This window comes from Pan troglodytes, chromosome 11 (assembly GCF_028858775.2).
Source record: "Pan troglodytes isolate AG18354 chromosome 11, NHGRI_mPanTro3-v2.0_pri, whole genome shotgun sequence".
In the NCBI taxonomy this organism is placed as follows: Eukaryota; Metazoa; Chordata; class Mammalia; order Primates; family Hominidae; genus Pan; species Pan troglodytes.
Window position 1 is genome coordinate 26707284 of NC_072409.2, and position 25907 is coordinate 26733190.

Genomic DNA, 25907 nt, shown 5'->3' on the forward strand with positions numbered 1-25907 from the left:
GAATCCACCCCCATCAGACCTATCATCTTACAGTAAATGGTAAAGGGGGTTCTTCAATCTGAAAGGAAAAAAAACAACATTAACATACAAAAAGAAAACTTTTCTTTATTTACCCACTGGTAAAATTAAGTACATGAATACTTAATTTTAAGAATTCTCTAGAATACTGAGAATACTCTGTTACAATAATTGTGGTGTGTAAGCACTTATAACTCTAGTATGAAGCCCAATGAAAAACAATAGCTATAGCAACCTGTTAAGAGATGTAATATAAAAATATGTAAATTGAGACAACTAAGTCAAAATGTGGCATTTTGTGTGTATGTGTGTTTGTCTTTGTTTCTATTTCTTTCTTTGTAATCCAAAATATTCTCTCTTTAAAATAACTTTTTATATCTATACAATGTTTTTTGTAACCCTCCTGGTAACCACAGCCCTAAAACCTACAATATATTCACTAAAAATAAAAAACAACAAATTAAAACATACTACCAGAAAAAATAACCACAAAAGAAGACAGTAGGAAAGAAAAGAAAGGAGTCTTAAAACTATCAGAAAATAGGCAACAAAATGGCAGTAGTAAGTCTTTACTTAATAGTAACACTGAATGTAAATGGTCTCAATTTTCAAATAAAAGGCTTAGAATGGCTGAAGGAATTAAAAAAGCAAGACCAAACTATATGCTGCCTTCAAGAAATTCTCTTCACTTATAAAGACACACAGACTGAAAGAGAAGCAGTGAAAAATGATATTCCATGCAACTGGAAACCAAAAATAGCAGGAGTAGCTATACTTATATAAAATAGACTACAAATCTAAGATTGTAAAAAGAGACAAAGATGATCATGAAAGGGGTCAATTAAGCAAGAGGGTATAACAATTATAAATATCTATGCACACAACACCAGAACTCCTAGGTATATAAAGCAAACATTAATATATCTAAAAGGGTAGACTGCAATATAATAATAGTAGTGGACTTTAACACCCCACTCTCAGTAATGGACAGATCATCCAGACAGAAAATCAACAAAGAGCATAAACTACACACTAGAATAGGCCTAACTAACATTTACAGAACATTTCACCCATATGATAGCTAACTTCATACTGTGTATTTTGTGCTGCAGAATACATATTCTTCTCATCAGCACATGGAATATTCTTCAGAATAGACCATATCTTAGGCCACAAAATATATCTGAAAAAAATTTAAAAATAGAAATCATATCAAGTAGCTTTTCTGACCACAATGAAATAAAACTAGAAATCAGTAACAAGAGGAACTTTGGAAAATGCACAAACACATGGAAATTATACAACATAGTCTTAAATGGCCAATGAAAAAGTTAAGAAGGAACTTTTAAAATTTCTTGAAACAAATAAATGAAAATGGAAATAAAACATACCAAAATCTATGGGGTATGGCAAGAGCCCAGTACCAAGAGGGAAGTTTATAGCAATAAATGCCTATATCAAAAAAGTAGAAAGACTTCAAATAAAATAACTTAATGTTGCACCTCAAGGCACTAGAAAAGAAAGAACAAACCCCAAACTGGTAGAAGGAAAGAAACAATAAAGACCAGAGCAGAAATACATGAAACTGAGACTAAAAAAAAAAAAAAAAAAAAAAAGAAGATAAAACCTTTCGCTAGATTAAGTAGGAAGAGCACAAACCTGAATAAATAAAATCAGAAATGAAAAAGGAGACATAATAACTGAGACCTCAGAAATACAAAGAATCATTAGCAAGTATTATGAACAAATATATGCCAACAAATTGGAAAACTTAGAAGAAATGGATACATTCCTGGACACATACAACCTATCAAGATTGAATCACAGGCATGGTGGCTTATGCCTGTGCCCTAGCACTCTGAGAGGCTGAGGTGGGTGGATCACTTGAGGTCAGGAGTTCAAAACCAGCCTGGGCAACATGGTGAAACCTCATCTCTACAAAAAATATTAGCTAATTGTGGTGGCATGTGCTTGTAGTCCCAGCTACCTGAGAGACTGAGGTGGGAGGATTGATTGAGCCTGGGAGGTTAATGCTGCAGTGAGCTGTGATCATGCCACTGCACTCCAGCCTGGGTGACAGAGTGAGACCCTATGTCAAACAAAGGAAAAAAAGTTTGAACTATGAAGAAATAGAAAACCGCAACAAACCAATGATGAGTAATAAGATTGAAGCCATAGTAAAAAGCCTCTCATCAAAGAAAAGCCCAGGACTTGATGACTTCACTGCTGAATTCTACCAAACATTTAAAGAACTAATAGTAATCCTACTTAAATGCTTCTAAACAATTGAAGAGGAGGGAGTATTTCCAAACACATTCTACAAGGCCAGCATTACCCTGATACCAAAACCAGACAAGGACACAACAACAAAAAAGAAAACTACAGACCAATATCAACAATGAACATAGATATAAAAATCATCAACAAAATACTAGTAAACTGAATTCAACAACACATAAAAAAGATCATTCACCATGATAAAGTGGGATTCATCCTAGGGATGCAAGGATGGTTCAACATATACAAATCATTAAATGTGACACATCACATTCAAAGAATCAAGAATAAAAACTGTATGATTATTTCAATAGGTGCTGAAAAAAGCATTTGATAAAATTCAACATCTGTTTATGATAAAAACCATCATCAAAATAGGTATAGAAGGAACATACCTCAAAACAATAAAGGCCATACGTGATAGTTAACTTCATACTGAATGGGAAAAAATTGAAGGTCTTTCTTCTAAGGACTGAAATAAGACAACAATGTCCATTTTCAGCACTTTTATTCAACATAAAACGTGAAGTCCTGGCCAGAGCAATTGAGCAAGAGAAAGAAATAAAGGGCATTCAAATTGGAAAGGAAGAAATCAAATTAGCCTTGTTTGTAAATAACATGATGTTATAGCTAGAAAAAACAAAGATTTATGCAATTTACCCATGTAACAAATGTTACCCCTTGAACCTAAAATAATAGTACCCCTTGAACCTAAAATAATAGTTGGAAACAAAAATTTTAAAAACCCAAAGACTCCACCAAAAAACTGAGTTGATAAGTAAATTCAGTAAAGTTGCAGAACACAAAATTAACATATGGCTGGGCACAGTGGCTCACGCCTATAATCCCAGCACTATGGGAGGCCAAGGTGGGTGGATCACCTGAGGTCAGGGGTTTGAGACCAGCCTGACATGGTGAAACCCTGTCTCTACTAAAAATACAAAAATCAGCTGGGTGTGGCTGTGTGCACCTGTAATCCCAGCTACTCAGGAGGCTAGAGGAGAATCGCTTGAACCCTGGAGGCAGAGGTTGTAGTGAGTTGAGATTTCACCACTGCACTCCAGCCTGGGTGACAGAGTAAGACTCCATCTCAAAAAAAAAAAAAAAAAAAAAAAAAAATTTAACATACCAAAATCAGTAGCATTTATATACACCAACAGTGAACAATCTGAAAAAGAAATCAGGAAATCAATGCCAATTACAATAGCTACAAAAAATATAAAATACCTAGGAATCATTCTAACCAACGAAGTGAAAGATCTATATAAGAAAAACTATAAAACTCTGATGAAAGAAATTGAGGAGGACACACAAAAAAGGAAAGATATAGTATTTCATACTCATGAATTGAAAGAATATTACTAAATTAATATTGCCAAAATAACAATACTATCCAAAGCAATTTACAGATTCAATGCAATCCCTATCAAAATACCAAAGAAGTGAAAGACCTGTAGAAGAAAAACTATAAAACTCTGATGAAAGAAATTGAGGAGGACATACAAAAAAGGAAAGATAAATATTTCATACTCATGGATTGAAAGAATTAATATTGCTAAAATAACAACAATATCCAAAGCAATTTACAGATTCAATGCAATCCCTATCAAAATACCAATGACATTCTCCACAGAAATAGAAAAATAAAACCCTAAAATTTAAATGGAATCACAAAAGACCCCAAATAGCCAAAGCAATCCTGAGCAAAAAGAAGAAAGCTGGAAGCATCACAATGCCTGATTTCAAAATATACTCCAAAGCCATATTAACCAAAACAGCATGGTACTGGCATAAAAACAGACATATAAACCAATGGAACAGAATAGAGAACCCCACTATAAATCCACTCATTTACAGCTAACTCATCTTTGACAAAGGCACCAAGAACATACAATGAGAAGATAGTCTTCAATAAATGGTGCTGGGAAAACTAGAAGACTACATGCAGAAGAATGAAACTAGATCCCTATCTCTCACCATGCACAAAAATCAAATAAAAATGGATCAAAGACTTAAATCTAAAACCTGAAACTGTGAAACTACTAGAAGAAAACATTGGGGATATGCTCTAGGACATTGGCCTGAGCTAAGATTTTTTGTATAGGATCTCAAAAGCAGAGGCCACCAAAGCAAAAATAGACGAACAGGTTTACATCAAGCTAAAAAGCTTCTGCACAACAAAAGAAACAATCATAAAGTGAAGAGACAACCCACAGAATGGGAGAAAATATTTGCAAACTATCCATCTGACAACAGATTAATAACCATAATATACAAGGAGCTCACACAACTGAATAGCAAAAAAAAAAAAAATCCAATTAAAAATGGGCAAAAGTTATGAACAGACACCTCAAAAGAAGAAATGGCCAACAGATTTATGAAAAAATGCTCAACATCACTAATCATCAGAGAAATGCAAATCAAAACCACAATGAGCTGGCCAGGCGTGGTGGCTCATGTCTGTAATCCCAGCAGTTTGGGAGGCCAAGCTGGACGGATCACCTGAAGTCAGGCGTTTGAGACCAACCTGGCCAACATGGCAAAACCTTGTCTCTACTAAAAATACAAAAATTAGCCAGGCGTGGTGGCAGCCATCTATAATCCCAGCTACTCTGGAGGCTGAGGCAGGAGAATTGCTTGAACCCAGGAGGCAGAGGTTGCAGTGAGCCAAGATTGCACCACTGCACTCCAGCCTGGGCAACAGGAGCGAAACTCCATTTCAAAAAAAAAAAAAACCAAAAACAAAAAAAAACACAATGAAATTTCACCCAAGTTAAAATGGCTTGTATCAAAAAGGTAATAACAGATGCCAGCAAGGATGTGGAGAAATGGGAACTCTTGTACACCATTTGTGGAAGTGTAAATTAGAACAGCCACTATGGAGAGCAGTATGGAGACTTCTCAGCAAAACTAAAAATAGAACTACCATATGATCCAGCAGTTCCACTTCTGGAAAAGAAAGGAAATTATATCAAAAAGACATCTGCACTCCCATGTTTATTGCAGCTCTATTCACTATAGCCAGATATGTAATCAACCTAAGTGCCCAGTAGTGGATGAATAAACAAAATGTGGTATATCTACACAATGGAATATTATTCAGCCACAAAAAAAGAATGAAATTCTGTCATTTGCAGCAACATGGATGGAACTGGAGGCCTTTATGTTAAGTGAAATAAGCCAAGCACAGAAAGACAAATAGTGTATGTTCTCACTCATGTGGGAGCTAAAAAAGTGGATCTCATGAAGTTAGAGAGTAGAATGGTGATTACCAGAGGCAGTGAAGGGTAGCAGGGAAGGGGGATGAGGGGGAAAAAAGAACATAATGTATTTATTACCACTGAACTGTACACTTAAAAATAGTAAAGATGGACTAGGCACGGTGGCTCATGCCTGTAATGCCAGCACTTTGGGAGGCCAAGACAGGCAGATCATGAGACCAGCCTGGCCAACATGGTGAAACCCTGCCTCTAAGCTGGGTGTGGTGGTGTGCACCTGTAATCCCAGCTACTTGGGAGGCTGAGGCAGGAGAATTGCTTGAACCTGGGAGGCAGAGGTTGCAGTGAGCCGAGATCATGCCACTGCACTCTAGCCTGGGTGACAGAGTGAGACTCTGTCTCAAAAAAAAAGTAAAGGTGGTAAATTTTAATAGGCATATTTTACCTCAAAATATAAAAATACAAAAAGAAAGATGGAAAGAACTTGGGTCCCTGAAAATATTGTCAAGCTTGTTTTGTTTTTGTTTTGTTTTGTTTTGTTTTTGAGTCAGAGTCTTGCCCTGTCGCCCAGGCTGGAGTGGAATGGTGCAGTCTCTGCTCACTGCAACCTCTGCCTCCTGGGTTCAAGTGATTCTTGTGCCTCAGCCTCCCGAGTAGCTGGAATTACAGGCACATGCCGCCACACCCATTGTATTTTTAGTAGAGACAGGGTTTCCCCATGTTGGCCAGGCTGGTCACGAGCTCCTGGGCTCAAGTGATCCTTTCAGCATGGCCTCGCAAAGCACTGGGATTACAGGCGTGAGCCACTGTGCCCAGCCAAAACCCAGAGATTTGAGTTAATCTTTGGTATAATTCTTTGTTATCTTCAGCCAAAGGTAATATTTGTATGCTTTTTAGTGTTTTTTACTTAGATTTTATAAACACTTTTCTGTGTCATTTTATATTTTCGACACCATCAATTAAAATGGTTGTATAACACTTTTTTTTTTTTTTTTTGAGATGGAGTCTTGCTCTGTTGCCCAGGCTGGAGTGCGATGGCGTGATCTCGGCTCACAGCAACCTCTGCCTCCCAGGTTCAAGTGATTCTCCCGCCTCAGCCTCCCAAGTAGCTAGGATTATAGGCATGCACCACCACGTCCAGCTAATTTTTATATTTTTAGTAGAGACAGAGTTTTGCCATTTTGGCCTGGGTGGTCTCGAACTCCTGACCTTAGGTGATCTGCCCATCTTGGCCTCCCAAAGTGCTGGGATTACAGGCGTGAGCCACCGTGCATGGCCAACACTTTTCTTAAAAGCAGTAATTTCCTGACTTCATCAACCACCCCTTATTTTTTCACTCTCTAGAGGCAACCACTTTTAACTCTTTGAAACAGTTTTAAAAGAAACTATATTCCTTTTGTCATTTGTTTATCTGTATGACATGCTTATACTGCTATTTCCTGATGTTTTTAGTTTTAGACCTTATATATTGACCTCTCACCATGAAAATAAAGATGTTGCTGTCCTCACTCTTTTATACCCTCACTACCACATCCCCCCATACTTCCTATGTTCTACTCTCCCAATGTAGTTATAACTTTGGTTAGATCAGTATTCTGTATTTATAGAATTATGAGTGCATAAATACTATTTGTAGCTGAAAATAGTATTGTGTTATTCAATAATTTCTTTATTGTACAATAGTCCCCCCTTATCCACAGTGGATACATTGCAAAATACCAGTGGATGCATGAAATCACTGATAGTACCAAACCCTATACAGTATATACAATGTTTTGTCTTATACATACATACCAATGATAAATTTTAATTTGTGAATTAAGCACAGTAAGAGATTAACAGCAATAAATAGCTAACAATAAAATTGGAGAATTAAGTAAAACAAAGGTTATTTGAACACAAGAACTGCAATACAGGGACAATCGTTCTGAAAACTGAGACAGCTACTAAGTGACAAATGAATAGGTGGCATATCAGTGTGGAAACAGTGGACAAAAGGATCATTCACATTTTGGTGGGACTGAGCAGGATAGCACTAGGTTTCATCATGCCACTCACAACACTGTGCAATTTAAGGCATAAATTGTCTATTTCTGGAATTTTCCATTCAATATAGTATTTTTGGACTGCAGTTGACTGTGGGTAACTGAAACCTCAGATAAGAGGAGATTACTGTACTCCGTGTTAATGCTTGTTTTCTGTTTTTTTGTTTTGTTTTGTTTTCTATGTATTTAGTACATAGAACTTGATCCTGAAACTCTCCCCTGTTTGTCTAAATCTCCTCTTAATACACTGAAGCATCAAGTGTACCAATAGTTTTATCTTTGGGGATTTTAGTTCTAGAACAAGTCGTTATCACCATCATCCCTGAGGATTCTGTTCACTTCTTTCTTGTATTGGGCCTCCTGTTTCTTCAACCTTGTAGCTGCCAGTTTAGTCAGTTTTTTCGTTCCTTTTAGTACAGTACTTCCACTCACAGCCTCCTGAGAATAGGAATGTAGGTAGTAAATTTTTTTAAATCTTCCATATCCAAAAAGTCTTAATTCTATCCTCACATTTAATTCATAGTTTGACTAGTTATAGATTCCAGATTATATTTTTTTCTCAGAATTTCAAAGGCATTGTTCCATTCCATTCTAGCTTCCAATATTGCTGTTGAGAAGTCCAATGCCATTCTGATTCCTAAATATTTTTTATAAGATCTTTTCATCCTGAAAATTTTAATGATATTTTTCTTCCAGTGTTATGAAATTTCACAATGGCATGTGCTTTGTGGGTCTATTGTTATATATTAGGCTGGATACATGGTGTATCCTTCCATGTAGATACTTTTATGCACTTCAGTTTTAAGATATTTTCTAGAATTATTTCTTTGATGATAATTTTCTCTTGTTGTCTCTCCTGAATCTCCTATTGTTCATTTATTGAGGTCTTTAATGTATTTCAAAAAAGTTTAAAATTTTTCTTCATAAAGATTTTATATATCATTTATTTTTTATATTTTTTTATTTTCTTCAGAAATAGGTTATGTATCCAAGATTTATCCATAAGTACTCTATTTTAGCTGCCATTACTATTTATATTTCTAATATGTTTGTTTATTGCTTGTATATAACAAAAGGCAGTTGATTTTTATAGTGTTATCATATTTATCTACCTCTTAAACTGTCATAGTAATTCCAATAACTAATTCTAGTATATATAATCATATTGTCTGTGAATGATGGCTGTTTCTTCCTTTGCAATATTTAATCTTTTTTTTTTTTTGTCTGACTATGCTGACTAAAACCTCTAGAACTTTGTTCAGTAGAAGCATGATGGTTGCTATCTTATTTCTGATGGTAAAGAAAATGCTTCTAACATTTCATGTGTATGTCATTTTCAATGGCGAAATATTAGAAGCATTTCCTTTAGTGGGTTGAGGAAGATTCCTTCTGTTCCTAGTTTGATAACAGCTTTTAATCATGAATGAGGATTGAATTTTATGTTTTTCTACATATGTTAAGATAGCTACATCTTAAATATATAGAATGTCCCTTTACTAAAAACTCATAATTCTATAATTCAAAGATAAATTGTTTTACTATTGTGATCATACTATATATACATATTATTTTTAAATATTAACATGATCTTAGGAATATTTTATTTTATGCTTGAGTTTTCCGCAAAAGCGTGTCTTTTTCTTTTTCTTTCTTTCTTTTTTTTTAAATTGAGACTCTGTTTCTCAGGCTGGAGTATAGTGGTGCAATCACAGCTCACTGCAGCCTTGAAACCCCCAGGCTCAAGTGATCCTCCTGTCTTAGCCTCCTAAGTAGCTGAGACCATAGCTGTGCCACCATGCCTGACTAATTTTTAATTTTTTTGTAGAGACAAGATGTCCCTGTGTTGTCCAGGCTGGTCTCAAACTTCTAGGCTCAAGCAATCCTCCCACCTCAGCCTTCCAAAGTGCTGGGATTACATGTGTGAGCCACCGTGCTAGACAAAAGCATGGCTTTTAATGACTGCAGTTTTTAATCTTAAGTACATATCACACATTTCCAAATTTGAGACCACTAATGTTTTTAATTTCAAATATGTATATAAATATGTATTCTTATTTCCAATTATTTCCTTGGCATGAATTCCTAGAAATTAATCTATTTAGTATAAGTGCTTTTTTAGCTATATGTCCATTAGTATGGTATGAGAATGCCCTGTTTATGCCAGTATTATCATCATTGAATATATTACTGCTGATGTTGTGGTAATACATTTAAACCAATGTGATGGGCAAAAAAATTATATTTTTACTTACATCTTTAAAATTACTGGTGATCTCTGTTGTTGACAAGCTGGGCATAAAAAAGTAAATTAATAGAATTACTGGTCTTTATTGCCCATCTGCATCTTTTTGTTTTGTGAAATGATTTTCTCTTTTGTTTATATTTTGACATATATTTTATCTTTATATGTAAAGGTATTAACTCCAAATATATTTAACTTGAACCTAACCAATTCTGCCAATTGTTTTCTTTTATGGTTTCTTTCATTCCTTTTATACTTAGAAAATTCTTTCTTAATTAGATAAATACTTATTTGTATTTTCTTGAAGGTGCATGAGGTTTGTTTGTTTGTTTGTTTGTTGTTTTAAGATGGAGTCTTGCTCTGTGGCCCAGGCTGGAGTGCAGTGGTGTGATCTCGGCTCACTGCAACCTCCACCTCCCAGGTTCAAGTGATTCTCCTGCCTCAGCCCCCCGAGTAGCTGGGATTACAGGTCCCCACCACCAAGCCTGGCTAATTTTTGTATTTTTAGTAGAGAGAGGGTTTCGCCATGTAGGCCAGGCTGGTCTCGAACTTCTGACATCCAGTGATCTGCCCACTTCAGCCTCCCAAAGTGCTGGGATTACAGGCATGAGCCACCAGGCCCAGCTGAAGGTGCCTAGTTTTATTTTAGATTTTGATGTATGTTTAAAAGTAGGAATAAAAATCTTTTTCCAAGTGTTTTTGACAATTGCCCCAATATCATTTATGAAATAGTCCTTTCTTTCCCACTGATTAGAAATGCCACTCACATTATATATTAAATCCTTAACCACATTAGAATTCATTTCTGGATTTTCTATTATGATCTATTTTGCCTATTATTGTGTCAGTATCATATAATTTTAACTATTAAATGTATAATTATAATATATATTAATAATCTCCTATTTTATTACTTTTTTCTACTCTCATAACTATATTCTTCCAGATTTACTTTGTAATCACTTTTCCAAGTTCTAAAACAGACCTCTTGAAATGGTAATGGGATCCTTTAAAATTTTACCATAGTTAGTCTTTCTAGCTAGGAAAGTGTTTTTTATCTTGCCTTTTTTTCAAATTTTTAAAAAAATGATCTTCAATAAAGTTCTATCATTTCCTGCATATACTTTCTGAATATTTTTATGTTTAGTCCTTGATAGTTCACAAATTGCTATTTTTATGTTTTTTCCATTAATTTTTATGACCAAGTTTTTACATATTAAAAAAAACATTAATTGTATAATTTTTATCAGATAACTTAGTGAACTCTTTTGTTTTCATTTCATTATCTTGAATTTTCTAGGGAGACAAAAGTGTCCTTTGTAAAGAATAAACCTCTCTTCTTTCATATTAGTAGACCTTTTTCTGCTTCTTTTCATAGTTAACTAGCCAAAATTTTGTTTCCTGGTGACAATTTAATATTCCTCTACAATAGAAGAAAACAGTCTCCTTATATCTGTATAGTACCTATATTAGCTGTAGTAAAATAAGAACTCCAGGGCATGCTGTATAACTCAAAGAAAGTAAGGAAGTGGCACTCTTGCTATAAACAATCTTGGTAGAATTACAAAGAATATTAGTTGTGGTGTGATGCTGCCCTCAAGTGGTTTCATCAAAAAAGGGTGGATGGAAAACAAGACCGTATAACTGACTTCAGATGTCAGCCATTTAGTTCCAGAAATATCCAGAATGAGGTTGTAGATAGGGAAGATGGCTGGAGGATCTGTTTAGAAGCAGAAGGTGGATATAGGATATAAATTAATGCTGTTTGGGTTTTTACTATTAATTTGATTTAATTAATACTTACAGAATGGATTATACCAGTAAACCATATTTAACTGTCTCAGATAAGCCCTCCTTAGACATGGAATTGATTGACTAACTTCCTTTGGTGTGTCATGGGAAGCTTTTGGCCATGAGATTGTCAGGAACTTAAGTTCAGATAAATCTCGTTTAGGAAGCTAGTTCATACCACAAGTTCTCTTAAGGGATATCAAGTTAGCACCAAGCAAAGGGATGTTCCCTTGCTGCCTGCATACCAATTATGTAGTTAACCGTGGGAGACATTACTACCTGAAAACTCTGTACTATTCTTTTCTTATGCCATTCGGCATCACTTAACCGAAAAGTCAATACCCAGGACAAGAAACCATTGCTCTCCCTTCAGGATGGCTTTCTTTTTTGGGAACTTGGCTTTTTGAGTAGTTCTTCATCTGAGCTTATATTTTTCTTTTTCTCTTTCTACTCAAAAACTTATTGAAGAATTGGGGGCAAGTTTATGTTCCTTCCTGTGACTTAGAAACTGTTAAAGCTGTTAGACAGCTAGCCAAGATTCTAAAGAAACCCAGACAAGGCAGGGTGGAGACCGAGAGGAGAAATTTATTCCAGAAATTAACTGTTAGCAGTAGTGTTTCTTAATACATAAGGTATATCATACTCCTCAAGTAGATTCTTTGCTTAAAACTTTCACTGTAAATAATTTTATAGCAACCATGTGAATAACTTAAGAATAATAGAATCAGTCTCATTTGTAGGCACTGTAGACCATCTCCATTCCCTATATGTCAGAGACTCTGGGGGATGAATTGGAGATATTAAGAGGTAAAATGATGCAGAGAAGACCAAGGTCAGCAGAAGTCAAATACTTCTATTTCTTTAAAATTTTGCTTAGGCTACGCCTGGCTATTTTGAAGTGTAAGTCCATAAGATATTTTCCTCCATTGATTAATCTTTATTAATAAAGTATTAGCCGTTACAGCTCTTTTGGGATATTTGGCTATTCCTCGGTGTCCTAGATAATACTAAAATTTATTGTACTTTTGCCTTTGTTCCAGAACTATGCTACATGCTCTATATGCACAGTACAATGAAGAGCTACAGAGTTTAAAATGTGATTGAAAAACCCAACTGTATCTAATGACTGATTACATTAACTATCTAGATCCCTTTGGATAACTTTTTTTTCTTATTCCTTTATATTTCTTATTTCTTTTCAGATTTATTTATTGATGATAAAGGAATACTTTTTGTAAGTAATAGAAAACACCTACCAACTTTGCCTACTCTCTTGAGTAGACTAAAACTGTTTTTGGTAAAGGATCCTCTTTTAGATTTCAAAGGACAGATCTTCACAGAAGCTAATTTTTCCAGGTACTTACTTAATTGACCAATGCTGTAAATATTTTTAAGAGGTTTTAGTATGATCACAAGCTTAGATGTTATCAACACTGTTTTTGTTTTGTTTTGTTTTGAGATGGAGTCTTGCTCTGTCGCCCAGGCTGGAGTACAATGGCGCAATCTCGGCTCACTGCAACCTCCGCCTCCTGGGCACATGCGATTCTCCTGCCTCAGCCTTGCTGAGACTACAGGCATGCGCCACTGTGCCCAGCTAATTTTTGTATTTTTAGTAGAGACATGGTTTCACCATGTTGGCCAGGCTGGTCTTGAACTCCTGACCTCAGGTGATCCACCCGCCTCGGCCTCCCAAAGTGCTGGGATTACAGGCGTGAGCCACTGCACCCGGCCAATAACTTTTATCATCGTTTTACCTCAACTTTAATTTTAATGATTATGTGTTTTGGTTGGCTACATTTAGTGTGTGACTTGCTTTTAGTAAACACTAATTAATGTATTTTTTTTTAAGGGAATGTTTCTCTCTTCAAGAAACTTTGGAAGCTTTTGTGAAAGAAGATTTTTGTATGGATAAAGTGAACTTTTGTCAAGAGAAACTAGAAGATACAATATGTTTAAATAAGGTTGTAATACTGGCTTTCAATAATATTTTAGTAAAAGTAGTGAGGCACATTTTTGTAAAATGTTTGTAATATACATTGTCTACAATTGTCAAATTAAAAAGATTTTATAATGTAATGAACATGTATCAATTAAGAAGTCAAATTTACTTCTAAATAGTGGTTCTCAGCCTTGGCTGTATGTTGGAATTACCTGAATAGTTAAAAAAAAATGTTGAAGCCTGAGATATATTCTGATAAATTGGTCTGGTGTGCAGGCCAGTCATAGGGAACTTTAAAATCTCTTCCAATAATTGTAATCAATATACCTGGTATAGGAAATTAAGTAGTCATGTCTAGTTTAAAAATTGACACCTGAACTAGAAATATTGATTTGTGAGTTATACACAAAAAAATAGTACTTGAGCTAATGAGAATATTGCAAGAGTAAGAATATAGAGGGTCCAAGACTGAATTTTAGTTTTCTGCCAGTGTTTAACAAGGATGATAGCATCTTTTGCATATTAAAGGCCAAACTTCTCAAAGATGCATTTAGTTTCAATAGCACACAAAATGGTTATAATATCAAGTATGTAAAGAATTCTAGCTATTGAGAGTGCAATAACTTTTTGCAGTTGGACAAGCTCAGAAATCTAGGCCCATATTGATTAGATGCGTTCACAAAGCTACTTTAAAAAAACATTTTTTGGCCGGGCGCGGTGGCCCATGCCTGTGATCCCAGCACTTTGGGAGGCCGAGGTGGGCAGATCATGAGGTCAGGAGATCGAGACCATCCTGGCTAACATGGTGAAACTCTGTCTCTACTAAAAATACAAAAAATTAGCCAGGCATAGTGGTGGGCGCCTGTAGTCCCAGCTACTCGGGAGGCTGAGGCAGGAGAATGGCGTGAACCCGGGAGGCGGAGCTTGCAGTGAGATAGCACCACTGCACTCCAGCCTGGGTGACAGAGCGAGACTCTATCTCAAAAACAAAAAACAAAAAACATTTTTTTAGGACAACTTAAAATGTTTTATATTTGGAGATTTTAATGGACTTAAAGCACTTAAGGGGTTTCCTTACAATAAAAATTTTAACATGATGGTAAAAATGTTAATTCACCAATAGGCCCCATTCCTCCAGTACCTCTTGCTTCCCAGGTTAACCCTGAGAGTTGTGGACTTAGTCTCTCTTGTTGAGGAGTCAAGTTCTGTTGGAATGAAAGAGAAACATACTCCATGGATCACAGTAAAGATCTATTCCATTCCATGATCTCATTTCACTTCTCACCATTTATTATCTCTCATCTACTGCAGTGACTGTTTTTAATTTAAAATGTTTACAATTTTCTATTAGCCAAAAAGAAGCTATTTCTGCATCTAGGGATATTGTACACCACTAATGTAATGAGTGACCATAAAATACAATACTCAGAGAGAACATTGCTTATAATAGAATGTATTTTTAGCTGCTACATTTCTGTTTTTTTAAAGTATATATAGCTTTAACAATTTTGAATGTGGATTTAGTTTAAAATTTGGTACATCATTTAAGCAAATTTTGTCCACTTATGATTTCGAAAATATTTATTTGGAAAGCCTCTCTCAAAACTTTTTTAAACTATGTTTTTTCAGCCGTCAAGTTTTCTTATTGAGTATGAATTCTTAATACCTCCAAGCCTCAAACCAGAAATTGATATTCCATCACTCTCAGAACTGAAGGAGTTATTAAACCCAGTGCCAGAAATAATAAACTATGTAGATGAAAAGGAAAAGCTTTTTGAAAGAGGTGAGAATTAATTGTAAAATGTATTACTTGTAAAAACCACTTAAGAATGTTTGTTACATAGGTTCTTGTTTATTAAAATTTTTCTGAACCTCCAGATTTTGTAAAAATGTTCTGCAAGTTACATGTTGAAATCTCAGTATTATTTTTGATGAGATTATTTTCTCATTGTCATTTTCTTGTTGTTGTTGTTGTTGTTGTCGAGACAAAATTTCGCTCTTGTTGCCCAGGCTGGAGTGCAATGGCAAGATCTCAGCTCACCACAACCTCCGCCTCCCAGGTTCAAGCGATTCTCCCGCCTCAGCCTCCCGAGTAGCTGGGATTACAGGCATGCACCACCACACCTGGCTAATTTTGTATTTTTAGTAGAGATGGGGTTTCTCCATGTTGATCAGGCTGGTCTTGAACTCCTGGCCTCAGGTGATCTGCCCGCCTCAGCCTCCCAAAGTGCTAAGATTGTAGGCATGAGCCACCGCACCCAGCCGTCATTCTCTTTGTATGACTTTCAGGTTTAAAACGTCTCTGAAATTTAACCATTTCAAGATAATTATACAAATAAAACTAAAACACCTATGACTATACAAATTTTTGAAGAGTTGTTTTCTTATAAACAATAAAAACATTATCAACTTCTATACTGACATTAGTTAACTATGGAGAGGCTCACAATAAAGAGCTCAGAGTATGGATTCATGGAGTCAATGACTAGGAGAGTCATAATTTAGAACTTAGATGGTTTCATCCCATTTAGTCTTAGTAAATTTAGTAAATATTATTGAGTTATTTTTAATGACAGTATAAGCCCAAATATTTAACTGCCCTCTCATAAATTTCATTTAAAATGATCAAAGATATATAATATCATGGAGGAAAGGAAGGGGGATCTGCGATATCCATTGAGAAGAGGGATGCTTGCCATGAACAGACCACAGACTTGAAGGAATTCTTACGATTAAAACTAAATCAGGGAATTACTGTTCTGCCTGCAAATCAAAGCAAGGGAATGAAAAGCCAACCTGGGAAAGTAGATCAAATCCATACCAGAACTTGCAAATATAGTAGATCTCAAAATGCAGGGTGGGCCATAGGCTTATTGGCAGGACACAAATCTCAGCTCCGTAAATGCAAATGTAAAGGACAACAAATGACTTTACTGAGTGATTATACTGTTAAACTCCCAGCCTTCACTTGACTCGGCTGCTGTACTAAGTAAAACAGAGTCACTGCCACAGAGGACTTCTAACAAGGAAAGTTATACACATTATTGAAAGGTCAGGGGGTAGGCAGTGTCCCAGGTACCTTTGGGTTGTGACAACAATAACAATAAAACTGCTTAGTACAGCAATAAAGTTGCCTGCTACAGGGATATCTCAAGCCATAACATCCTTCCTATTTCCCATGCTCAAAGTGTAAGTAAAACTATATAGATTTGCCTACTCTGAACATTCAATAAAAAAGGAATCATATAATATGTCATCTGTGACTTATTTCACTTAGCATAATATTTTCAAGTTTATTGGCATTATCCAATGTATCAGTACTTCATTCATTTTTATGGCTAAACAATATTCCATTGTATGTCTATAGCACATTTTGTCTATCTGTACATCTGTTGGTAGATATTTGGGCTGTCCTTTTAACTTAAAAGTAATCCTGCTATGAACATTCATGTACAAATTTTTGTCCACACATATGTTTTCATTTCTCTTGGATATATACCTAGGAGTGGAATTGCTAGATCAAATGGTAACTCTATGTTTAACTTTTTGAGGAATTGCCAGACTGTTTTCCAAAGTAACTACACTATTTCATTCCCACCAACAATGTGTGAGGGTTCCAAATTACCTACAGCCTCTCCAAAACTTGTTATTATATAACTTTTTTATCGCCATCCTACTAGGTGTGAAGTGATATCTCATTGTGGTTTTGATTTGCATTTTCCAGATGGATAAGGATGTCAAACATCTTTTCACATACTGTTGGCTATTTGTATATCTTCTTTGGAGAAATGTCTACTCAGATCCTTTGCCCATTTTAGTTGGGTTATTTTTCTTTTTATTATTGAGTTGTAAGCTTGTGTCATTTGTTTTTGTTTCTCAATTCCTCCTTTTCTGCCTTCTTTGGGATTACTTGAATTTTTTAAGGAAGTGTTTTTGTGACAAAATTGTACATACTTCAGGTGTGTAACATATTTTGATATACATATACATTGTGAAATATTTACCATAAAAAAGCTAATTAACTTATCATCATCTCATAGTTACTTTTTTGTATGTGATGAGAATATTTAAGATCTACTTTCTTAGTAAATTTAAAGTGTACAATGCATTATTATTAACTATAGTCACCATACTGTATGTTAGGTCTCTAGAACCTGTTCATCTTATAATAGAAAGTGTATACCCTTTAACCAACTTCTCCTCATTTCCCCTACACTCTAGCCCCTGGTAACCACTCTTCTATTCTCTGTTTCTATAAGTTCGGCTTTTTAGATTCCACATAGAAGTGGTAATATTAGGCAGATTTGTCAATACCTAATTTTTTGAGAGTTTTTATCATGAAAGGGTATTGAATCTTGTCAGATGCCTTTCTTGCATCTATTGAGATGATAATATGGTTCTTGTCCCTCGTTCTATTAATGTAGTGTATCACATTTATTGATTTGCATATGTTGAACTATCCTTGCATCTCAGGGGAAAAAATCTCACTTGATCATGGTATATAATCCTTGTAATATGCCGTCAAATACAATTTACTAGTATTTTGTTGAGGATTTTTAATTTTTTTAGAATTCTTATTTTTTATTGAACAATCATGGTTTTAAAATTTTTTATCTTTTTGATATGGTATATTACATTGAGTTTGGGATTTTCAATCAACCTTGCATTACTGCAATAAATCCCACTTTTTTACTAGATTATTAATTTTGTGTCAATATTCATAAGGAATATTGGTCTGTAGTTTTATTTTCTTGTGATGTCTTTGGTTTTGGTATCAGAATAATATGGGCCTCATAGAATGACTTAAGCATCATTAACTTTACTTCTATTTTTAGGAGGAGCTAAATAATTGATGTTGATTTTTAAAAAATGTTTAGTGGAATTCATCATTGAAGGCAACTGAGCAAGCGTATTGCTTTGTGAGTAGTTCTTGATTACCACAGAGTTATATTTTATGACAAAAATACAAAGATATATAGTTTAAAAAACTAGGTAGATAAATTGTTCCACAGTCACTGAAGCTCTGTTCATGTTTTCTTTCTTTCTTTTTTTATTGTTGAGACAGGGTCTCACTATGTTGCTCAGGCTGGTCTTGAACTCCTGGGCTCAAGTGATCCTCCCACCTTGGCCTCCCAAAGTGCTAGGATTACAGGCATGAGCCACTACACCTGGCCTCTGTTCATTTTTATTCAATTTTTTTCTTATTGTTTTTCAGATTGTGTAATTTCTGTTGCTCTGTCTTCAATTTCACTGACTCTTATGTCACCTCTAATTTTCTGTTAAGCTCATTTAGTGAATTTTTTACTTCAGATATTGTTTTAAAATTTCCATTTGTTCTTTTTTATAGTTTCTCTTTCACTGCTGAAAATTTCTATTTGCTCATTCATTACAACCATATTTTTCTTTACATCTTTTAGCATAGTGATTACTATGTTATGTTATTACTGCTTTGAAATCTTTGGATACTAATTTCAAAATCTGAGTCATCTCATGGTTAGTGTCCAGTAACATATTTTTTTATAGAGAATGAGTCACATGTTCCTGTTTTTTCATTTTACTAACTGTATTTGGATTGTATCCTGACATTGCACCTGATACATTACAGAAACTGTAGTTTGCTATGTTCCTTTGAAGAGAGTTGACTTTCTCTGTTTGTTTTAATAGGCTGATAACTTGGCTGAACTCAAACTATAAACTTTGTCTCTACTATGGTGGGAAAGAGCTGAAATCTTTATATAGCCTTAGCTGATATGCTTTCAATCTGCCCCATACATGTGTAGTTCAGGGATCATCCAGAGATTTTTTAAGCAGAGTTTATACATAGAGTTTGGGGCTCCTCCTCTGTTGCTCTTTCTTTTCCTGGATTTCTTCCTTTATCTTCCAGCTGCTGTGGTAACCCTGAACTCTAATTCACGTAGAACTGTCCTCTCATTCTTCAAGATAATAAGACCACAGATTTTTATCCAAGTTCTAGTTGACCCAGCTAGTACGAAATATGTCATCCCTTCGAGTGAAAAGCTGTAAAAATGGGAAATTCACTCAGTATCAATTCCCTTCCCATTTCTGCATGCTTTAGACTGTAGTACCTTCAGATAGTCATTTTACATATTTTGTTGAGAGTTATAAATGCTATCTACAGGAAGATTGGTCCAATAGGAGCTATTGCTAGAAGTAAAACTCCATTCTGTTTTATATACTAGTTTTTAAATTTTCTTTTTATCTCCTAGGATTCTATTACTATCTCTGAAATGTAGATGAATATTCCTTCCCCTTCTCCTCACTTTATGTATTTTATAGATGGCTACTGTCATTCTATAGGATTTAGAGAGGAGAACTAATATATGTGTTTCCTGCTTTCTTAAAACAAAAGCCAGATAATTTTGAAAGAAATCAATTATAACCTCATTTGAAACATAGGCTAATCTAATTAAAGCTAAGATCTTAGAGATCTCTAAGATCCTCAAGATCTCAGCTTTAATTAGATTAATCTGTTTGAAAGGGAGAAAGTTTTGGTGAAAAAATATGCTAAATTTCTTATTTTATAAATAGGAGAACTGAGACGTAGCCTTTTTTAATTGATAGAAAAAATAAAGATTGAAATACATGTATTATAAAATTAATGATAATGCATTGATTTACCATAAGATGTTCTCAGCCCCCAAAGCTTCTTAAGCTGATAAGCAACTTCAGCAAAGTCTCAGGATACAAAATCAATGTGCAAAAATTGCTAGCATTCCTATACACCAACAACAGGCAAGCCGTTTGTATGGAACCAAAAAACAGCCCAAATAGCCAAGATAATCCTAAGCAAAAAGAACAAAGCTGGAGGCATCATGCTACCCAACTTCAAACTATGCTACAAGGCTCCAGTAACCAAAACAGCGTGTTACTGGTACAAGAACAGACACATAGACCAATGGAACAGAATAGAGAACTCAAATAAGACCACACACCTACAACCATCTGACCTTCAACAAACCTGACAAAAACAAGCAATGGGGTAAGGACTCCCTATTTAATAAATGGTGCTGGGGGAGCTGGCGGAGCTATATGCAGAAAACTGAAACTGGACCCCTTTCTTACACCATATACAAGAATTAACTCAAGATGGATTAAAGACTTAAATGTAAAACCCAAAATTATAAAAATCCTAGAAAAAAATCTAGGCAATACCATTCAGGACATAGGCATGGGCAAAGATTGCATGACGAAAACGCCAAAAGCAATTGCAATAAAAGCAAAAATTGACAAATGGGATCTAATTAAACTAAAGAGCTTCTGCACAGCAAAAGAAACTATCATCAGAGTGAAGAGACAGCCTACAAAATGGGAGAAAATTTTTGCAATCTCTCCATTTGACAAAGGTCTAATATCCCGAGTCTACAAAGAACTTAAACAAATGTACAAGAAAAAAGCAAACAACCCCCAAAAGTGGGCAAAGAACATGAACAGACACTTCTCAAAAGAAGACATACGGCCAGGTGCAGAGCCTCACACCTGTAATCCCAGCACTTTGGGAGGCCGAGGTGGGCAGATCACTTGAGGTCAGGAGTTTGAGACCAGCCTGGCCAACATGGTGAAACCCCGTCTCTACTAAAAATACAAAAATTAGCCAGGCATGGTGGTAAGTGCCTGTAGTCCCAGTTACTGGGGAGGCTGAGGCAGGAGAATCACTTGAACTTGGGAGGTAGAGGTTGCAGTGAGCTGAGACCACGCCATTGCACTCCATCCAGCCTGGGTGACAGAGCAAGACTCTGTCTCAAAAAAAAAAAAAAAAAAAAGAAGAAGAAAAAGAAGAAGACATACATGCAGCCAACAAACATGAAAAAAAAATCTCAACATCCCTGATCATTAGAGAAATGCAAATCAAAGCCACAATGAAATAACATCTCATGCCAGTCAGAAAGGCTATTATTAAAAAGTAAAAAAACAATAGATGTTGGTAAGGTTGTGGAGAAAAAGGAATGAATGCTTTTACACTGTTGGTGGGAGTGAAAATTAGTTCAACCATTGTGGAAGACAGTGTGGCGATTCCTCAAAGACCTAGAAGCAGAAATACCATTTGACCCAGCAATCCCATTACTGGGTATATATATACCCAAAGGAATATAAATTATCCTATTATAAAGATAGATGCACATGTATGTTCATTGCAGCACTATTCACAATAGCAAAGACATGGAACCAACCTAAATGCCCATCAATGATAGACTGGAAAAAGAAAATGTGGTACATATACACCATGGAATACTATACAGCCATAAAAAGGAATGAGATTATGTCCTTTGCAGGTACATGGATGGAGTTGGAAGTCATTGTCCTCAGCAAACTAATGCAGGAACAGAAAGCCAAACACCGCATGTTCTCACTTATAAGTGGGAGCTGAATGATGAGAACACATGGACACATGGTGGACGGAACAACTCACACTAGGGCTTATCGGGGGGTGATGTAGGGGGTGGAAGAGCATCAGGAAGAATAGCTAATGGATGCTGGGCTTAATACCTCGGTGATGAGATGATCTGTGCAGCAAACCACCATGGCACATGCTTACCTATGTAACAAACCTGCACATCCTGTACATGTACCCCTGAACTTAAAAGTTGATAACATGTATAACTTCTGAACTAACAGAGAAGAAAAAATAAAAAAACTCTGAGCAATAGAATTAATTCTGTGGAAATAAAGAAGAGCAAAGCAAGCAAAAGGCATTGGAAGCATAAAATAAGATTATAAAAGTATCACCTTTGTTTGAGTAAATATAAATTGGTTAAGCTTCTCTATTAAAAGAGAGATCGATTCTTAGATTAAATTTAAAAAGCAAATATAATGACCATATGTCTGATTCAAAGATCCTACCAACTGCAAGATGTATTATCAACTTAAGAATTTTTAGGGAAGAAAGAAACATTCTAAATGCACATACAGATTATAAGATGCATCATAATTTCAAAAAACAAAATACAAAATCTATGTCTTTCAATAAAGAACCACTGAGTATGTTGTTTTCAAGAGTTGAGCCTTAAGAAAAGAAGGAAAAAAAGCCAAAAGGTAAAAAATAAAGGAATAGGCAAAATGTGTCAGACAGCTGGGGAAGGAAGGCAGGAAGGCAGGAAGGAAGGCAGGAAAGGAGGGAGGGAGGGAGGGAGGGGAAAATAAAAGGATAGGCAAAATGTGTCAGACATCTAGGGTGGAGAAGGAAGGAGGGAAGGGAGGGAAGAAAGAAAGCCAAAAGATAAAAAAGGGATAGGCAAAATGTGTGAGACAGCTGGAAACAGAGGAGGGAGGGAGAGAGGAAGGGAGGGAGGAAGGAAGGAAGGAAGGAAGGGGGGAGGGGAGGGAGGGAAGGAAGGAAAGAAGGAAGGAAGGAAAAAAGGAAAGAAGGCAAAAGATAAAAAAGGGATAGGTAAAATGTGTCAGGCAGCTGGAAAGGAAGGAGGAAGTGAGGAAAAAAGGAAGAGAGGGAGGGAGGGAAGAAGGGAGATAAAAGAAAGAAAAAAGAAAGCCAAAGTGGCAGTATTCATATAGACAAGTAGAGTTCCAGCTAAGCAAGGCATAGAAAGTCATCATATATTGATAGAGATGAAACCCTTCAAAGCAACCTCATTCTTTGAAGTTTGTGGCTTATGGATTGCCCACCCTATCTTACCTTCCAGTGATTATGTAGATTTTGCCATTTTTATTTTCCTTGGGTAATTCTGATTGACAGTTGAAAGGCAACAAGGAGTGTGCATGGGGGAATAGTTATTTACCTAAGTTAGCATTTTCTTCAGAAGTATAAATCTCTACTTCTCTCTAAAAGGAAAAATTGACATGCAATAAAACAATAAAGATACTTTAAAAGGAAAATGCCACTGAACAAGGTTACAGAAAATTAATTTAATGGTACATTTGCTAATAGCAGAGTTTCTTCCTTTTCAGATCTTACTAACAAGCATGGAATTGAGGATATCGGGGATATAAAATTCAGCTCCACAGAGATTTTGACCATTCAAAGCCAGAGTGAACCAGAAGAGTGCAGTAAACCAGGTAGAAACTTTGATAAATCATTGAGCTTATTGGGGATTACCTATTTATGATGTAAAAGTACAGTACATTCACATATACAGTGTACTGTGAGTCAGTTTCCATGTTTAAAATTGGATTGTTATAATCCTGTCATTTTTTCTTATTTGCTCCTTTATATTTATTACTATTATTAACTTAGATTTCTACTGGCATCAAAACTGAATAATAGGCCTAGTGCGGTGGTTCACGCCTGTAATCCCAGCACTTTGGGAGGCTGAGGTGGGCGGATCATTTAAGATCAAGAGTTCAAGACCAGCCTGGTCAATATGACGAAACACCATCTCTAATAAAATTACAAAAATTAGCCAGGCAGGCATGGTGACACATGGCTGTAATCCCAGACACTCAGGAGGCTGAGGCACGAGAATGGCTTGAACTGGCGAGGTGGAGGTTGTAGTGAGCCGAGATTACACCACTGCACTCCAGCCTGGGCAACAGCTAGACTCTGTCTCAAAACAAACAAAAAAACCCCTGAATAACAAAAAGATGGCAGTTACAAAGGGTGTAGAAGAAGAATGGAGGAAATAGCATTAATATTAAAAATAGAAACCTTAAAATATTATAGCTCAGTAAATAAAATTTCATATTTCATCTCAATATTAGCAATCTTGCTGACCACTGTCACATTTTTTTAAATTTGAATTTTTAATCTCCCAAAGCAATGTTATTGTTCTCTATGTCATCATTATTGTTAATATTATTCTACCAAATTTTGAATCTTAGAATCATCTTTTGTTCCAGTACAATGCCAAAGTATGTTGCTTAACTATATTGATAGCCCTGATACTTAATTACATTTATAATTGGATCTTCTGAATTATCTATTTGAAAGTTTACTGCTTTATTTATGAAAGTAATAAAACCACACTTACTAGTTAGCAATACATGAGAATCACTTTTTCAAGCCCGCCCTATAAATATATAATTTTGTGCTAGGCCATCTAGAGTCCAGAGTCATTAAGGTGAATAATTACTCTTTATAATACAGTTTGTTTAACATCACTAATAATTAGTATGGAAATAAAAATAATAATTTTTTTCTTTCTTTGGAAATAAAAATAATTCTATTGCCTAAGTACTGACAACACAAGCTGTCAGAATCAAAAGCCTTAATACATATAAAGCTCTTGGAATTTATGTTAAACACAGTAAACTCAATAAAGTTTAGCTATTAATGTATGTTTTAAAAATCACCACGGTTGTAATTGAGACACAATGTTATATATATGTAATTCCTTATATAGATAGACATTTAAGACATTTTATATCTCAACTCAAATTTCTTTTTATTGAAATATTTTTGTTTTAACAGATGACCAAACATAATAGTTGCTTACAAAATGTTCTAAATTATACTTAATTTTTATTTATTTATTTTTTTAGAGACAAAGGCTTGCTCTGTTGCCCAGGTTGGAGTACAGTGACACAATCACAGCTCATTGCAATCTCAAATTCCTGGGCTCAAGCAATCATTCCAGCTCCGCTTCCCAGGTAGCTAGGACTACAAGCATGTGCCACCACTGCTGGCTAATTTTGTACTTTTTGTAGAGACTGATCTTGCCATGTTGCCCAGGTCTTAAACTCCTGGACTCAAGTGATCCTCCCACCTCAGCCTCCCAAAGTGTTAGAATTACAGGTGTGAGCCACCACGCCTAGCCTACTTAATATTATTCAATGTTTACATAACTTTAATTTTCATATATTCCAGGAGAGTTAGAAATGCCACTAACTCCTCTATTCCTAAAATGCCAACATTCTTCAGTGAATTCATTACGTACAGAACTTCAGACATTTCCATTATCTCCGGTTTGTAAAATGTAAGTAAAGATTATATCTAGAACCCATGTTGCAATTCAGAACAAGCAGTCTTTATTTAAATCTCTCCATATAAAAGCAATTTCCAAGATACCTCTATGAAAAAATGTAAGAGCTAGTACAGTGTCTGTAATAAATAACTAAAAGGAATATATAAATTTATGTATATATTTGGTTTTATATGCAAAGAGTATCTTTAGAAGGGCACCCAAGAAACAAGTAATATTGGTTGTATCCAGAAAAGAACTAGGTAACCTAGCAATGTGTGTAGGAGATTTTTCACAGTATGGCTTTTATACATTTCAGTATTTTTAATGTGAATATATTATCATTAAAAATAAATAACTTTAAAAATTTTTAAGATCCTGGCATTGGAATAGTATGCTTAGGACATTGCCACTGGACACTTGCTAATGGCACTGTCTCTACTGGCAGTCACTGCCATGAAAGGCAATGTAGTGGTGTATTAGTTTGCTAGGGCTGCCCTAACAAAT

The 25907-nt window shown here is 35.4% G+C and overlaps 1 protein-coding gene across 8 annotated transcripts in view; it reads left to right on the forward strand.

Moving 5' to 3' along the window:
- The window catches only part of SHOC1 (shortage in chiasmata 1), a 108851-nt gene that overhangs the window by 23411 nt on the left and 59533 nt on the right, over window positions 1-25907 (forward strand). For 5 of the 8 annotated variants that reach the window (XM_016961425.3, XM_016961426.3, XM_063788422.1 and 2 more), the window contains 5 exons: window positions 12794-12947; window positions 13441-13552; window positions 15160-15313; window positions 23452-23559; window positions 25307-25415. In XM_016961425.3, the coding sequence (XP_016816914.1) occupies window positions 12794-12947; window positions 13441-13552; window positions 15160-15313; window positions 23452-23559; window positions 25307-25415 (637 nt within the window). Of the gene's footprint in view, window positions 1-12101; window positions 12224-12290; window positions 12492-12793; window positions 12948-13440; window positions 13553-15159; window positions 15314-23451; window positions 23560-25306; window positions 25416-25907 lie in introns of those variants that run through there. The other 3 variants (XM_016961428.3, XM_054658944.2, XM_063788424.1) reach the window with 2 other exon arrangements.